At 47.3% G+C, this 17,501-nt stretch overlaps 1 protein-coding gene across 1 annotated transcript in view; it reads left to right on the forward strand.

Annotated features, from left to right (window-relative positions):
* The window catches only part of TLL2 (tolloid like 2), a 184,449-nt gene that overhangs the window by 94,973 nt on the left and 71,975 nt on the right, over nt 1-17,501 (forward strand). Inside the window, exons 4-7 of the mRNA XM_019555530.1 lie at nt 6,407-6,577; nt 8,187-8,304; nt 11,943-12,121; nt 12,916-13,021. Coding sequence (XP_019411075.1) covers nt 6,407-6,577; nt 8,187-8,304; nt 11,943-12,121; nt 12,916-13,021 — 574 coding nt within the window. The remainder of the gene's footprint in view (nt 1-6,406; nt 6,578-8,186; nt 8,305-11,942; nt 12,122-12,915; nt 13,022-17,501) is intronic.

The raw sequence follows: 17,501 nt of genomic DNA on the forward strand, positions 1-17,501 counted from the left end.
GTCCCCTCTCCCCTCCCCCAGCCCCTACTTACCAGCTCCCAAGTCCAGCTCTGGCTCCCTGCTGCAGCGGGCAGGGACTGCCCAAATCGTCAAAGCTCTTCGAATCTTTGGTGTGGAGATTTGGCCACCAAATCATGCCGAACCTCCTCCGAATCAAATCAGCACCTGAAGCTTTGCACAGCCCTATTGAGGAAGGAGCCTTCCACTGGAAGCTCCCTCAGATGCAGCTGGACAGGGGCAGAATTTCCCTGCTGTCAGCTATGAATGACCCAGGATCTGCTGAGGGACCCTTGAGCTGATAGATATAGTAGGAAGGGACCTCTCTATGCAGAAAGAGCAGAGGCATAACAGTGCAGGTGTGTGCCCAGGGCAGCCTTGCAGCACGCAGGGTGGCACTGGCTCCTACCATGGTGATTGCAGTGGCATGATCAGACACCACTGTAACAATGGCTACTTTTGCACTCCTCTTTCCTCCCACAAAGTGGTCCCCAGGGTATCTTTCTGGTCATCTGCCCTCCCCGCCCTGCCTCTATTACACTACTGAGCACTTTTGAGGCATACAGAACTGGAAGTGCCTTCCCCTCCCAGGTATCACAGGAACGCAGCTATGTAATTGCTTTTGTGGAACTTCTGATATGTCACTTCATAGATTTCATAGACATTTGGGCTGGAAGGGACCCCGGAGGATCATCAAATCCAGCTCTCTGCCCCAGGGGCAGGAAGTCAGCAGGGATCATAGGATCCCAGCAAGATAAGCATCCAAATGTGTCTTGAAGGCGTTCAAAGTGGGTGCTTGAACTGCCTCTGGCGGCAGTCTATTCCAAAACTTGGGGGCTCGGACAGTAAAGAAGTTCTTTCTCATGTCCAGCGTGAATCGGTTGTGGCGGAGCTTGTGACCATTCGATCTTGTCATCCCTTGGTGCGCTCTGGTGAACAGACGTTCCCCCAGATCCTGATGAGCACCCCTGATAAACTTATAGGTGGCCACCAGACCACCCCTAAGCCTGCGCTTTTCCAGGCTGAAGAGCCCCTTGGCTCTCAGCCTCTTATCATAAGGTCTTTTCCTGACCTCTGATCATGCATGTGGCTCTCCCTCTGCACTCTCTCAAGCTTCTCCACATCCTGTTTGAACTGCAGAGCCCAAAACTGGACACAGTACTCCACCAAGGCCAAGTACAAGGGGAGAATGATGTCCCAGGATTTACTTGAGAAGCATCTATGGATGCAAGCCAGCACTTTGCTCACTTTACTAGCTGCAGCATCACACTGAAGGCTCATGTTCATTTTGTGGTCAATCATGACCCCCAAGTCCCTTTCATCTGTAGTGCTAACCAGCGTAGCATCACTGAGCCTATAAGCATGCCGCAGGTTTTTCTTCCCAAGGTGGAGAACCTTGCATTTTCAGTGTTGAACACCATCAGGTTCTTGTCCGCCCATTTCCTGAGCCTGTCAAGATCCTCCTGGATCACTGTCCTGTCCTCAGGTGTGGATGCTTTACCCCAGAGTTTGGTGTTGTCACCAGACTTGGCCAGTCCACTTCTGACACCAATGTCCACATAATTGATGAAGATGTTAAACAGTATAGGCCCTAGGACAGAGCCTTGAGGGACCCCACTGGTCATAGCGCACCAAGACGATTGGCTCCCATTGACCACCACCCTCTGGGTCCTACCATGGAGCCAGTTCCCCAGCCAGTGGATTGTGGTGACATCAAGGCCACAGTTAGCCAGTTTAGCCAAGAGGTGATTGCGGGATACCAGATTGAAGGCTTTTTTAAAGTCAAGATATACAATGTCAGTCTCTTCCCCCTTGTACAGGTGATAAGTTATCTGGTCATAAAAGGAAGTGAGATTGGTCAGGCAAGGCCTACCCACAACAAACCCATGCTGGTTATCCCTCAGGATATTGCCATCAGCTAGACTGTATAGGATGGTCTCTTTGATAATCTTTTCCAGGACCTTCCCCAGGATAGAGGTTAGGCTGATGGGCCTATAGTTAGCCGGATCTACTTTCCTCTCTTCCTTGAAGATAGGCATGACATTGGCCCTCTTCCAATCTTTAGGCACTTCACCAGAGCGCCAAGAGCTCTCCAAGATCTGTGCGAGGGGCTGAGCTATGATGCCTGCCAGCTCTTTGAATACCCTTCAGTGTAAATCATCAGGGCCAGCTGACTTGAAGGTATCCAGCCTGTCAAGGTGTTCCTTCACGAGGTCAGCTTCGATGCAGGGCAGGGAATCTCCCTTACTTGGGCCTCCCTGACCCATAGTAGGCAGGGCCATCCCATGGGACTGGTGAAAAACTGACGCAAAGTACCCGTTTAGCAAGTTCGCTTTTTCCTGAGCGTCAGTTGTCCCATCTGGTTTAGCAGGGGTCCAATGTTGCCCTTGCTTTTCCACCAGCTCCCCACATATCTAAAAAAAGGACTTTTTATTTTTCTTGATATTTGTAGGTAGCTGAAGTTCCATCACAGCCTTGGCTGATGACTGGAGATGGGGAAAAACATGAAAGGGCCAGTAGCTTGGTTTCAGTAGTGATGTGTGTCCATATGCATCTTCACTGAGTCCTACAGTAGCCCCAAGGACCATCTGAGATTGTGGCTTGGGGGAGGCATCTGGGAGGCCTTCTCTTGAACCTGTCCTCCTCATGTCATTGCTCCCCTTAGGTTACACCCTTTTCAGCTTCTCACCTTAATGCCAACTGATGCTGAGGGAGTGGGCTATGACCCTACCTCTCTCCTCTTTGGGTTCCTAAGGCTGCTGTCAGCACTGCAGTTCTCCAGTCCTTGTACCTTGGGAGCTGGAAGGGAGTTAGGAAGTGGGGCTGGGGGTTACCTACAATCAAGCCCATAGCATAGTAGCGAACAATTAGACAGGAGGGCAAAGGTGGTTACTCCTTCATTGCCTGAAGCACCAAACAATATTCACTGTAAGAGACAAGGCATCTGGGCTTGAGGGACCACAGGCCTGCCCTGCTCTGAGCAGCTTCTGTGCTTATTTCATGCCTGATGCCCTGACTTATCTCTGCAGCTGTGTGAGAGTGGCTTAGACAAATTAACTGGAACAAGGAGGTGAATTCCAGGCATTGTACTAACACTCAACCTGAAGCTTAAAGAAGGGCATTTTACAAGGAAGGATGGGATCTGAAGAAGTAGGGGGAAGTTTATGCTTATCCTTCCATCCCTGAAGGCTGCCTTCATTTCCTTCTCATTGTGCAACTCTCCTCAGCCTTGACGGTCATTATTTCCATACTCATGTCTCTTCTAGCAAGATGAATGGGAGAGGGGCTCAGTTAGCAGGCCTACCTAAGCTGGGTGGGTGAGGGAAAGGAAAGCACAGCGCAGCTTGGTTTTGGGTTGTTATTTTATCTTTTTTTTTCTTTTCTTGTTTTAATAATAATAAGGCTTTAAAAAAATCTGCATGGGTAAATGATGCAGAGAGTGAGTCTCTGCTTTGCATTTCCATAATAATAATACTGGAAAATAGAGCCTAGGCACCTTGCTCTGGAGCCTCAGAAGGGTGCTTCAGCACCAGTTAGCTAGCAGGAGGTCTGGATCACTCCTGGCCCTGTTCTCTGAGCAGAAGGGGTCTCATCTGGTGCCTCTAGACTTGAGGAAGGTTGCCACCAGGACATCATCCTCTTCTCTTCTTGACCCCTCTGCATGCGCCTCTATAGGTGTGCAGTGGGGACCAAGTTTTTATTGGAAAGAATGGGGTTATAGGAGTGAAAAGAGCCATTAACCAATTCCCCTTTGACGCTCCTCTCCCTCCCCATCCCTTCTGAGTTTTGTAATAGATCTACAAAGATTGGTATATGCTGCAGCAGTGCCTCGCTGACAACTCTGGAGGGCAAAGATATCAAACTTTGGGGAAGAGTATCCACTTGAGGATAGGCTGGTAATCCAGGCTGACGTTGATAGATTTGCAAAGTGGGTGGATGAAAATCTGATGGCATTCAACATGAAGAAATGCAAGGTGCTTTACCTTGCGGGGGGGACCCGCATCATACTTATAGGCTTGGCAATACTACACTCGCTAGCACCATGACCAAAAGAGACTTGGGGGTCATGACTGATCACAAGATGAATGTGAGCCACCAATGCGATACCACAGCAGGCAAAGTGAACAAAACTCTGGCTTGCATCTACTGATGCATCTCGAGCAAGACCCAGGATGTCATCCTCCCGCTGTACTCAGCCTTGGTGAGGCCACAGCTGGACTACTGCATCCAATTCTGGGCTCTACAATCCAGGAAGGATGTGGAGATGCCTGAAAAAGTTCAGGGGAGAGCCACGCACATGATCAGAGGGCAAGAGAGCAGGCCTTATGAAGAGAGGCTGCAAGCTATGGGACTCTTCAGCTTGGAGAGGCACAGTCTCAGGGGTGATTTGGTGGCAGCCTATAAGTACATCAGGGGTGTGCATCAGGATCTGGGGGAACACCTGTTCACCAGAGCACACCAAGGGATGACAAGGTCCAATGGTCACAAACTCCTGGAAGACCATTTTAGGCTGGATATAAGGAGAAAATTCTTTACTGTCCAAGCCCCCAAGGCCTGGAACAAACTCCCCCCAGAGGTGGTGCAAGCACCTACTCTGGATACTTTTAAGAAACATTTGGATATTTATGTTGCTGGGATCCTTTGACCCTAACTGACTTCCCGCCCTTGGGCAGGGGGCTGGACCTTATGATCTTAGGAGGTCCCTTCCAGCCCTAATGTCTATGAAATCTTTGTATCCCTAGGACAGGTACTGTAGTGGCAGCAGCAGGGCAGGTTTCTCAAGTATCATCTCCCACCCTTGCAAGTGTGCTCATCCTTGATCTGTAGCAGCCATCTCGGGGGTGGCAGAATGGATGTCTTTGTGACCCATTGATGCAACGCTCACCTGCAATCATGATATTGCCTGGCAGGCTACCTGTTTGCTTGAGTCACAATAGTGGCTTGGCTTTGTGATGTGAACATGGGGCCACTAATTATTGGAAATCCCCATAGGCCAAAGAGCCTGTGTAAAAAGGTCCTTTAAAAGGAGAAGCTTAAAATAAGATTGACATAAAAAAGACAGACAGTGATGATGCCAGAAATAGGAAATATTTGGGTGCATTTAAAGTGTTCGTGATGGGAGAAATTCTTCAGCCTGGTCAACTATAATGACAGACCCGTGTTCCAGTTTAAGATATGCATGCAACTCATGCAGACATACTCCACCTAAAGGAATAGTGATGGCATCGTGGAGCTAAGTAAACCCCATTTGAGAAGATGGGTTAAACCCTTGGGCAGTGAGTCTGCACTCTGTGCTGCTGTGTCTGGACCTCAGCTTATCCCAAGCTGGGTAGTTTAAACAAAAAAGTTCAAGTATGTCTAGACAAGGCATAGTCATGGTTTCATGGCAATAAGGATATGCCCTGCCTTTAGTTCCTTAAAGTTGAAACATGAGGAGAGCTGCCCAGACTTACTGCATAGATGGAAATGAACACTGTTGCCAACTTAACAGGAAAGGAGGCAAAGATTTTGGTTGTTTTTTTGTTAGGTTCCTTTTTTTGGTTTTTTGGTTTTTTACAAATCTAAGAGTTTTCACATGCAGATTTGTGATTGATAGCAAGGTTTGAATGTCTCTTGTTTTCCCATTTTGAAAATTTTATCCACCAGCAGAAATTACCCACATTGCAGATATTCCTGACAGCCTGAAAAACAACATTTGAAAACAGCTGTTTAGACACAATGTGCTTTAAACTTTGATGTAGGTAAGTTCTCTGTCACCATGAGTGAGCAAACACTTCTGGTGAGATGAAATAGGTGTAGGTTTTCTTGATACTGGGAAAACTTAGGTTTGTACCCCAGGATGTGTTGACATCAAGATTAGTCTGTTGAAGCGATGCAGGGTGGCTGCATTCTCACTGGAATGAACTAGGAGGTGAAGGGACCAGGATTAGAGTAATGAGTTTACATGATGGGTCCTGGAGTTGCAATTGCCCTGGAAGTTGTAGGAATTGTACCTCTTGACCACTGCTGCACTTTGACTGCCAGAAATAAACACTGCAGTGTGATGAAATAGCATCTGCTTTTATCAGAAATCGTGCCATTACAATTCATGCAGGAGCCTAAGTAGTAATTTAGGACCTAGATTCAAATGTTCCTGTCTGCAAGGTCACTTGTAATGGGTGGAGACGGAGGCAGCTTCCCTTCACACTCCTGGCCCTTCCTGCTTTTTGTTCTGAGGGCAGGGAGGGTTAGTCTGTGCAAAATGCCAGTGGTGAAATCCTGAAGAGACCAACGATAGACTTGAATGTGACTTCTGGCTCAGATTAATCTGTTGGCTTGTTTGGTTGTGCTTCCAGTGATGCCGGGTGTTGTCTTTGGGCTGCATGTGGAACCGGGAAGGTTTAAACAGTGTTGCCACTCTGTCTTGCAGATGGCAGGCAGAACACCACCCTTGCAAGGAGACCGAAGAGGAGGGAGCAGAAAGACCAGCCTCACATGGATGTGCGCCTCTCCCCCAGAGTACGCAGGGCAACCACATCCAGGGCAGAGAGAATCTGGCCAGGAGGGGTCATCCCTTACATCATCGGAGGAAATTTCACTGGTCAGTTGCACAGCCAGTGCTCATCTCTGTCAGTTGTAGAGAGCTTCTTACAAGGAGCATGCCATCCCTCTACTGGCTTGGGAGTCTTTGGGAAAGGACATCTCTGGGTTGCCTGCATGGTGAAGTGCCTCACCAGAGAGCCATGCACTGCAGAAACCTAACCTTGAAGTTCAGGGAGATATTACCTTGTGTCCAAGCAGCCTCTGTGCCTTGCCTACAGCTCTGGTTGCACTGTAGGTCAGTCCCTGGGACCTGAGCTTGCTCTTTTGCTGGGGGCTTGTTTATACAAGGTCGGAGTGCTACAGAGGTAGCAGAGGAGGTGGCCAGTTCCTCCTCTTCCCCCCTCCCAGCCCCCAAAATGCAACCTGAGGTACATCAGTGCCTGGAAATAATATAACAACATAGCTCTTCCTGCCTCCCGGGGGCCAACGTGAAATCCCAGCCTCTGTTCATTACCTGCCCTTGGCCCTGTCTAGCAGTCCAATGCCAGTGCTCAGAGACTTTACCCCTTCCTATGGGAGACCATGCTGATCTCTTGTGTGCTGGCAGTATTGCTGCTAATATGCAGATGAATTTCATCCTGAAACTTCTCCTCATCCTCCCTGAGGCTTCCCTTAACACTCCTGCGTGGGGTACCTGTTCTTCTTGACCAAGCTGTGGTGTTGCACTACTGCACTGCAGCAAGGATACAGTGGAGGGAGCTCCAGAGGCACCATCCCAGCAGGAAATCCAGGAAAGAAGCATTGTGGCAGCAGCGCCTGAGGAAGCTCAGCCTATCTCCCCCAACCTCCTTGCCCAAGCTGGTGCTGCCTGCACTGTCACTGAGGCAGAATCATCTCCCTCCTCCTGTGGAGAGGCTGCTGCCTTGCAGGTGCTCACCCAGTGCAAATCTTGTGTACCAGGCTGCAGTTTGTGCTTTGGTCCTTGCACAAGGCACCTTCTGTATGGTGCGGGGCCAGGCATTGTCTGTACTTATCTCCATATTCTTGTAGGGCTAAGCCAGTTACCATGGCACAGCTAACACAGGCACATCCCTGCCTTCTCTTAGCTCATTGTGACTTGTTTGTCCATACCTTCCAGACGTACCTTCATAATCTGTCCCAAGAAATCTCTCCTGTCCAACTCCTTTATTCTGTTTTCTGTCTTACTTGAAAAACAATTTTGGCAACAAATTTGCTTTATTCTCTTGGATCCAGGGGAACTTTTGTGTAAGCCAGGCCTGAAATTCCCTAGTGTAACATCTTTTGTTCTCATGCACCTTGTTATACAGTGCCTCACGAACAATGCTACAGAATGGATGCACAGAAACAAGGTGCCAGGTAGCTCTGGTTGTTTGCTTTCTGCCCCTTAATGGCTGAAGAAGGAAATATTTACTTGCCCAATTAACACTGTGCATCATACTTGTACTAGTGCTTACCCACATCTAGTAGTTAATTTAATACAAAAATCATCACGTATAAGAAAACAGAAGCACAGGTTTATGCTGTACCAAGCTCTAACGGCTCTAACCCTCACTGGTATTTAGGCTTCTAACTACCTTTGAGGATTGGAGTCTTGTGCTGCTCCATGTCAGGTGCTAAATGTTTGCTCTGTTGTGTTGCTTTTCCAGGCAGTCAGCGAGCTATATTCAAGCAGGCTATGAGGCACTGGGAGAAGCATACGTGTGTGACATTTGTGGAGAGGACAGACGAAGAAAGCTTTATCGTGTTCACATACAGAACATGTGGGTAAGCAATGTGTAGCAGCACACCTAGCAGCTTCCATGCATAGGTCTTATTAGTGTCTTGTAGAAGTTGAATACCATACCCACTTCATGAGATGTTTTGCCAATTGACTGCAGACCCTCCTTTCTTGAATAACCATCACTGTAACAGATTTTGGGAGTTGTATTGGATTTTAAAAGTACTGAATTTCAGTAGCACCTGTACCTGCACTCAGAGCCCTGATGTGCCAAGGGCAGGGCAGACTTATTGTAAGGTTCTTGAGGCACATACTGTCTTATTACTTGAGTGCAGACAAAGGATGTAGTGCCTCTAATTTACAGAAGGCCAACTGAGGCATAGAGGGGTTAAGATTTGAATCCTGTCACAGCTCTATGGAGGTGAATCCCAGGGGACTTGACCACATCACACGGGAAGTCGGTCATAGAACTAACTGGGAATAGAGCTGGGACCTCATGGCCAGTGCCTCCAATACCGTGTTACAGCCCCTCAACGATGCATTAAAAACTTTTGTTTCATTTTCCTTATTTGCATTGTTTCCTTTCTGTGCTATGTTCTGACAATGGGAGCTAATGTGAGCCCAGGTCTCAGTTTATAGTTAATTTCTAACTATTTCCACACTCTGGCTCTTAACTGCAACCCATGGTTTTGTTTGGTTAAATGCCACAGAGAAGGTCTCTGTCCCCTACCATTCCCCCCCCAATAATGTTTGTGTTTTTATTAAGCTGTTAATTTATGATAATTTTAAGTGTTTTTTTTTTTAAATAGCTGTGAAGGAAAAAAGCCAGAGCCCTAAATCTTAGCGGTGTCTTCTGAACCCTCTTAATTAGTTTTGTTTCTTGTGTTTTGTATTGTAAGGATATTGTTAGCTCTGTGTAGCAGCTTATTCTCTGGGGGATGGACTGAGGCTTGCAGCTTATAAGAGTCTGCAGCATGTGTGAGTGAAAGACTGTGTGTGTTAGCAGCTGTTTCTTTTTGGTTTTTGGCTCTAAAAGTATTGCATCATGGAACGGATGTGTCATTAAAGTATTTTGGAAAGGTAGGGAGATGAATGGTTGGGTTCTGGCTTCATTGAAGTGAGAGGTATGCTTGCTGCACATATTAATGTCCCTGAGCTCACTTCAGTCTAGGTAGAACTTGAGGACAGATGGTATGGGCTTAAGAAATCTACCCAGCACCCTGGGTATTTAGGGTCTGAAGTCCATGCCAATGTGAAACCTGAGCTTGTCAGATGAAAACTGATTTGTGTTTGTCTGTGCTCTTCAAGCCCACCTCCAATGTACAGAACAGACCTCCATTTTAGTAGGTGAGAGCTGCATGCATAATGTCCTCTCTTAAATGGGATGTCAGACCTGCTCAAGGTTGGAAGCTGGAGAAATACACGTGTGCTTAAGAGCAACAGCAAGGGGATGGCTCATTAGCTTTTTGCTGCAATGTCTGGTTTTGGATCCCTAGGTGCTGAGTTCTGCTCCCAAATGCCACTTACTGCAGTAGGCAACAGAACTCTGTAGGTAAGTGGCTGAAGAATGTTACACATCTGGAGGAAGTGAAATGTGGAGCCTGATTTACAAGGGCACTGAGATCCCTAAAGATGCAGACTAAAGCCTAGTCAAAAGTAAGGGGTCTCAAAGAGCTAAACAGTACATTGGGCTAGTATAGTAAGGCAGACCCATTTCTGTGGCCAGCAACACTCAAGGAAGCAATCGTGTCTCAGTGTCTTTGGCTCCCTGCCTGAGGGCATCTATACACGTGCTCCAGGGTAGGGGTGGGGAAGGGGTGCTTTAATTAGAGCGGTGCACCTCATGTATCAGTATCCCCAACTTCCCCTAGCGCATCTTGTGTATTAGTATCCCTGCACTTCAAAATGGTGGTGGGGGTTCTTTATCTAAAGTTTGTTTGATGAGCTTTAGGTAAAGCTCCCTCCCTGCCATTTTGAAACTTGGGGATGCTGATACAGAAGACATGGAGGCTGGCTGGAGTATGGTTATTGCCACAGTCCAGCAGACCCAATTAATTGAGTCTGGTCTGACATGCTATAATTATAGCACATCGGAGGAGATGCCACACTCATGTAGAGGCACCCTGAATGAGCAGTATTTGGTGTAATCTTCAATGCAAATCTGGAGAACGGATTAAAGTCATGCCACTGGAGCCATAGAAATTCTTACTGGAGTTAAGCACCCAACTCACTTTGGCATTTTTATAAATGCCACACAGCTGCTGTCTGCACCTTTAGACACCTAGATATTTTTGGAAATTTGATTCATGGTTAAAAATAGACCACTGGTCAACTTGGAAACCTGTCACGATTATGCAGTTTTTCATCTCTACTCATTTCCTGCCTCTACTGCATTTGAGTATTCTCAGCATAATTTGGTACAGTCTCTTGAAAGGACAATCTGCCTTCCTAAATACTCTTGTTGCTCTGATGAACGTTGGTTGACCTGTACACAGAGCAGAGGTGAGTCTGGACCAGGACACGTTTCTCAGTGTCCTGAATCTAGATAGATACCAACTTCCTTATCTTGCTTATCGTGGGCTTAAATCTGATCAGGATCTGAACACCTCAAAAGCTAGTAGAGTCTGGATCTGATATAAATTACATAGGATCCCAAGCAGACATGGCATGCAACTTATCCCAGTGACAGACTATAAGCTATTATTATAATGCCTTACTATTAGGTGCCAGAAAGCAAATAGTAGCTTGAGTAAATAGCTAACCCTTTAATGTCAGGCAAATATTCTAGACCTGGGGACATGATATACACATGAAAATACAATTACTATGTTTCCTCATGGGGTAATTTTATGCTGGCGTAGGCCTAGACCAAGGTGAGCATAACGGTGGATCAAGGCCACAGCCAGATTCCATTTCCTAGCAGCCCCGGTGGCGGCAGCTCGTTCTGGTTGCCACTGCTGGACCCAGCCCCACTCCCCAGGCACCCCGATCCATGCTCCCTACTACCACTGCCTGGGGCGGCATGCACAAGGGCAAGGCTCATGGCCGCGTGGCTGGGATGGGGCCACAGCTGGGAGCGAGACGGGCAGGCAGGGCCAGGGAAACCCTGGGATCTTGGGGCAATGACAGCACAGGGCCAGGGCAGAACCATGATGCACTCCCTAGGGCCAGGGCAGAACCATGATGCACTCCCTTGCCCATGAAACCTGCGCTCATCACAGGGCATGCAGTTAGCACATTGTGGCTCTGCCCTGGCCCTGGCTCCAGCACCATGATGTCACCACCCCAAGATCCTGGGGTCTTCCCGGCCCCACCTGCCCATCTTGCTCCTGGCTGTGGCCCCATCCCAGCTGCCCTGCCTGTGTGGAGCCTATCCCTGGTGGTGGATGCAGGGCAGATGGGCCGGGTTGCCTGGGTAGTGGGGCTGGGTCCAGCAGTGGCAGCCAGAAGGAGCCGCCACCTCCAGGGCTGTAGGGAAATGGAGTCTGCCATGGACCCGATCTGGCCCATGGCCCATATTTTGTCCACCCCTGGCCTAGACAGCATGTGTCCACTCCACTTCTACACTGGGGTAAATGTCATGAATTTGCCCTCACAGACGCATGCCATTCCAGCCTTGTATCACCTGGTTCCACCCATTCAGGTTCACCAGATCTTAGATCTGTTTGTTTGATTTCCTTTCCAGTTGCTGTTCGTATGTGGGCCGCCGAGGGGGAGGTCCTCAGGCCATATCCATCGGCAAGAACTGTGACAAGTTTGGCATTGTAGCACATGAGTTGGGCCATGTGGCTGGGTTCTGGCATGAGCACACACGACCCGACCGGGACCAGCATGTCACAATCATCAGAGAAAATATACAGCAAGGTAAAATAGCTACTGTACCAGGTCCAGATGCTGCTGGGTGGAGACCTCACACCTCACTGCACTTGTAGGAAACTGCCTCTCTGGAAAGGTCCAGTAGGGATCCTCCCTTCCTGCTGAAGGGAAACAAAAAAGGGCAGTCATTGCCAACAAAGGGGGACAAAATTATTCGAGTGGTTCACAATCTCAGGTGCCCAACGGCATCTAGCTTTGAGGACATTTTCAGAGGCTTAAACTATGCCTCTTTAAGGTGAGGATCAGTGATCCCTTCTGGATATCTCAGCCCCAGATATTTCTAGAACAGAATAATAGCAAATTAATTTTCAGTGTCACTTAGCTGCCTCTTTTCCCTGTTTTGCCAGCATTGGTAGATAAGTTGTGCTTGTATCTTCCTCAGTACTGAATGCATTTTTAGTTCTAGGCTGGTTTTGTACATGAAGTTTGGAGTTGACTAAGATGGTCATAACTTGCAAGATCTCCAAACTTTCCTCATAATGTGTAGTTAAAGCAACATGACCCCTGCTAAGTTCTAATGCCTGTGCTAAGCTGGTTGATAGTACTGGAGCATTTCTGGGCCAAAGTAAAAATGAGAAATATGGTCAAATGCATTTCAAAACTGTCATGGAGGGAAGGTTGGGCAGACTAAAACAGGTTCACTTTTCATTTGATCATGTCTGGCCTTTTATGCATCTCAGTGGTATAATGAATTTTACATGAGCCAAGCAAAATGCAACTTGTGAATACTCTGTTGAGCAAGAGAATGCTTTCCCCCATGTTAACAGAGCCTTGTATCACAGGTCAGGAGTACAACTTCTTAAAGATGGAAGCCGGGGAAGTGAATTCTTTGGGAGAGACCTATGACTTTGACAGCATCATGCACTATGCCAGGAATACTTTCTCAAGGTCGGAATCCAAGGTTACATCTCCTTACTACTTTATATAGTGCCTGTGGCTGGTGACCCATTGTACGTAGTGGCAAGAAGGTGATCTGAGAATGTTTTATCTAAACTTGACCCATGTAGTTACTTTAGAAGTGGGATATATTGAACTTCAGAAATCTGTGCCAAAGAGCACAATAAAATGCTTACAAAAAACAGAAGGCTCATTTGAAATGTTGTGGGGGAACGTGGGGAACCCCACTGTGTCTGCCTCCATGCACAAATCCCCATCTAGAACCTCTAGACAATGCGATGGAGCAATCAGGTTCTTCATAGGTGATTTGAGAACTCTCCTCCTTCCCCAGTTCAAGTTACGCTGAGCACTCAGGGCTTGTTTAGCACACCACATGAGTAGCAAAAGCCAGACTGTGAATACCTGTAGGAACCAGATTTTAAAATTCCAGTACCGTGCTGCCTCCACAGGAAATTTAGAACTGGTGGAGGGGAATGTGCACTGCTGTCATTGGAGGAATAGTGGTTAAAGGTAAATTTGTGGGACCACCTTTAGTTACTTCTGTGACTGCAGTGTAGCAAATTAGCCAACTAGTTTGGGTATGGGTGACATTGTAGCCCTGGCACCATGGAAATCAGTGCAGGTTGCAGAACCTACCTGAGAAACTGGGTAAACACCCTGGGGCTGTTAGCCCACACCGAACTCTATACTGGTGCAGCTGTGCTGCTGGCAGCACCCAAGCAAGCTGTCAGCCACATTAAATAAGAGAGCAGCAAGTGTCCCTTCATGAGAAGAGTAACGTACGTGCTGATAAGCAAGCCTGCCTCGGTGTACTTCTCCTGTTCCTACTGTTTTTCGCTGCATTATTGGCTTTTCAGTGACCAAGCTGTGCCAAATGCCTCCTTTAATGAAAGCAGACAACCATAGTAAGATAAATATTTACAACTGAAAACCTATCAGTAACCTCTGTTACATTATTGTTAGTATGTGTGTCCAAGTACAGCACACTGAACCCTGAGCTCTGTAGGCTTGTGACTGGGTTGTCACTGGAGAATGTTTCTGTTCAGTTCTTGCTTTAGCCCGTTATCTGAGCTGCACAAAATGGGTCAGTTGTTGTATGAGCCAGGAACATTCGCCACCCATGTCATCCCAGCAGGTGGCCTCTCCAGGCAGGGTTCAGGGCAGTGTTGCAGAAGCATTCATCTCTGCAGCTCGTTGCATGAATAGAGACGCTTTATTCTATGACCACTGACCTGGCATCTACAGAATGAGTTAAATGGATTTCAGGCATTTTTAAGTCAAATTCTAAACTGTGGCTGCCCTTCTAGAAATCCTTCCCAGTTCTGCACTCCTTGTAAACTCCTCCATCTCTTTTCTGTCCATCTCTTTTCTGCCAAGCACATCTACTCTGCAGCCTGCTTAGGAAGCAGATCTCATTTCTGTACATCCTGCGAGGAGGGGAGACATTTTCATTGCCCAAACAAACCACGAGTGTTCACTGTAATCTCTCACTGGTTTTATGGCCGGGCCATAACTGCTGTTTTGCTTACCTGTTTCTGTGCAAGTCAGATCCACTGCAGTTGAAAGAGGGAATTAACCAAATATGCTGTCCCATCTTCCTCTCTAGGGATGGCTGGCAGGGAGCACTGTTTACAGCAAGAAATGTCTTTGTACCAGATAATTCACATTAGGCAGAGTTTTTTTCCTTCCCTTAGGGCATCTATTGAGCCTTTCCAGAGTTCAGCGGAGTCTAAATGGTAGGAATTGCCTTGCACAAAAGCAGGATTAAGTTATTACCTTCATTTATACTGCAGATGCCTTAGAGTCTATGACTGTTAAAATCCACAGCCTTTCAGATTGCTGCAAGACCAAAAAGGGATCAAAATTGAAATATTTTTTATAAATATAACTTTGTGTGTAATAGGATTTTTAGCTTCTTCTCTAGAAGCCTTTTGTCTCCCTGGTTTATCCACCTGTCCCAGGTAATGGTCTTTGTGTAATCATTTAATTGAATGCTAAGCACTATTGTATGCAGTGAGTCTGCCCCCCCAGGCAAAGGCAGTTCTGGTATGCAAGTTTCACCATCCCATTTGAAGCTTTTGAATGCAATAAAAATGTCAGGACAGAATATGTATCATGTTCTTATCCAGGACATGGAGCTTTGAAGACAGGGCCAGTGCAAACAATTGGAACTGTGGAATTCATCACACCCCATCCCAAGCTAACAACTGTGCAGCACCTGCCTGCTGTGGCCATTAGGGACTGCTCTGACTCAGTAGGTACTGACAGATGTGCAGCTCCCAGCTGTAACTCATGGTGCTTTGCAGGAAGTACCATAAGTTACAGCATTCCCCCTGACCCAGACATTGGCTGTTGGGTCTGGGGGTTGGGGAATTTAGCTTCAGTTCAGAACAGCTGCGTGTTTGCCTCCACTTTCCCCTTGTCCCACTTCTTCCCCTTCCCAGCTCTGGTGCTGTCTTCAGAATGGTGGGGGGGAGGGAGTGGGAGGAGCTTGGTCTGGACTTTGCCCAGCCTGCACTGGAGAGTGGGTGGGTGGATTGGAGCCCCCATGAAACTCCTTCCCCACCTTCTCCCCCTCCCATTTGGAAGGGGAGGCAGCCCTGCTCCCAGCACATACTGACAAATATTATTGAAGATGTTCCATGTTGGAGTTCCTCCATCTGAAGCCTCATGCAGCGAGGGTTCAGCTTGTTGCATGATTGGGTATTTTTTACATGCTCTGCAGTTGCGCACTTTGTGTCACTGCGTGGCTGTAGAGCGCTTCAGGGGCCCACTTGCACAACACACACTTTGTCAGCACCAGTTTGACACCTATTTGTGGTTACTGGTGTCATGGGGTGATACCAGTAGCCACAAATAGGTGTCAAACTAGTGCTACCCCAAAGTCTTCCTTGGCTATGAGGGAATTAGTTCACTGCAGTTAGGCAGCCTGCATCTGATAGCAAAGTTTCACTATTCCTTAGATGCCTGTAAGTTCCAGGTCACTGGGTAATTGCTATTAATGGCTCTACTGCACTCAAATTTGCCTGGCACTCGATGTTTTCCCTTCCAGGTGTTTGGTATGTATTTATCAACTATTTGTTAACGTGCTCCTTATTCATATAGTTGTGTTCTCTGAGGGTAAGGGCACCTTGTATTTCCATACACCTCTGTCACAGCCTGGCCATCATCCTGTCTGGTCAGATAGTAATCCATTAAGGGGGCCCAACCAGTCGACTGTGCTCTTGCTTGAGCACCCTAGGTCTAGATAAAGCTAGGTTGCTAATTCTAGCTCCAAGTGCTATGTAAACGCCATAGCAGAGCCACTTGTCAGCATGTGGGACTCTGTAGTCCAGCTGTCTTGAATCCCCAAACCAGTGCTCCAGGCCTGCTGGTGGTTTATATGTATCCCCTTCCTCCCCTTCTGCCTCCACCCAGTTCTACTTTGTGGGTATTCTTTGAGGCCAAAATGGTAGGCAAGGAATGATTCTTGACTTAGCAAAGGGATTCTTTGTTCAGAGGTCTGTTTACTCTCAGGAAAGCACTGGAGTGTTAATGCTGTTTGTAAAGTAAGTCCCAGGATTGACTTACCCCTTCCATGAGTCTGGGATCTGATAAGCATTTCAAGCTAGACAGTCTCCTTCATCCCTGCCTTCTCTTCCCTCTCCAGCCTGGTCTTCTGGCCTGTGGTGGTAGATAGCCAAAATGCATCAAGATGTCCCCATCCTCCTCCCCATCTTTAAAACCAATGCTTATCCTTTTCTGCCCATGACCTTCAGGGAACCTCTCTTTTACTAGTGTTTGATTAGTTAGTTGAGACGCAATCAACTCTACTACTCTGATGTCTTCTCATCAGCTAGGTTCCAAATCCCTAATACAAAGGATTGCTCTAATCCAAAATGGAGGTTACACTCTGAAATAAGGACAACAACAGAAGTTATGAACTTCATCCTGGATTTATGATTTGTTATAGGCATACCCTCCTCTCATACCTCTGAGGAAAGAAGCATGGAAACTAGTGGTAGTCAGTAGAGATCATAGAATCATAGAAAATGAGGGTTGGAAGAAACCTCAGGAGGTCACATCCAGTCCAACCCCCTGCTCAAAGCAGGACCATCCTCAGCTATATCATTCCAGCCAGGGCTTTGTCTAGCTGGATCTTAAAAACCCAAGGATGGAGATTCCACCACTTCTCTGGGTAACGTGTTCCAGTTCTTTACTACCCTCTTAGTGAGTGTGTTTGTTTTTTTTAGTATCTAACTTGAACTTCCCTTGCTCCTTGTTTTCTCCCGTCTTCCACCACTGAGAACAGTCTAGCTCCATCCTCTTTCAAACCCCACTTCAGGTAGCTGAAGGTTATTATTAAATCCACCATCAGTCTTCTCTTCTCCAAAATAAATAAATCCAGTTCCCTCAGCCTCTCTTCATACATCATGGTCTCCCTTACCCATGCTATTTTTGTTCCTGTCTGCTGGACTCCCTCTAATTTGTC

Source organism: Crocodylus porosus, unplaced genomic scaffold, assembly GCF_001723895.1.
Source record: "Crocodylus porosus isolate Cpor-Errol unplaced genomic scaffold, CroPor_comp1, whole genome shotgun sequence".
Taxonomy (NCBI): Eukaryota; Metazoa; Chordata; order Crocodylia; family Crocodylidae; genus Crocodylus; species Crocodylus porosus.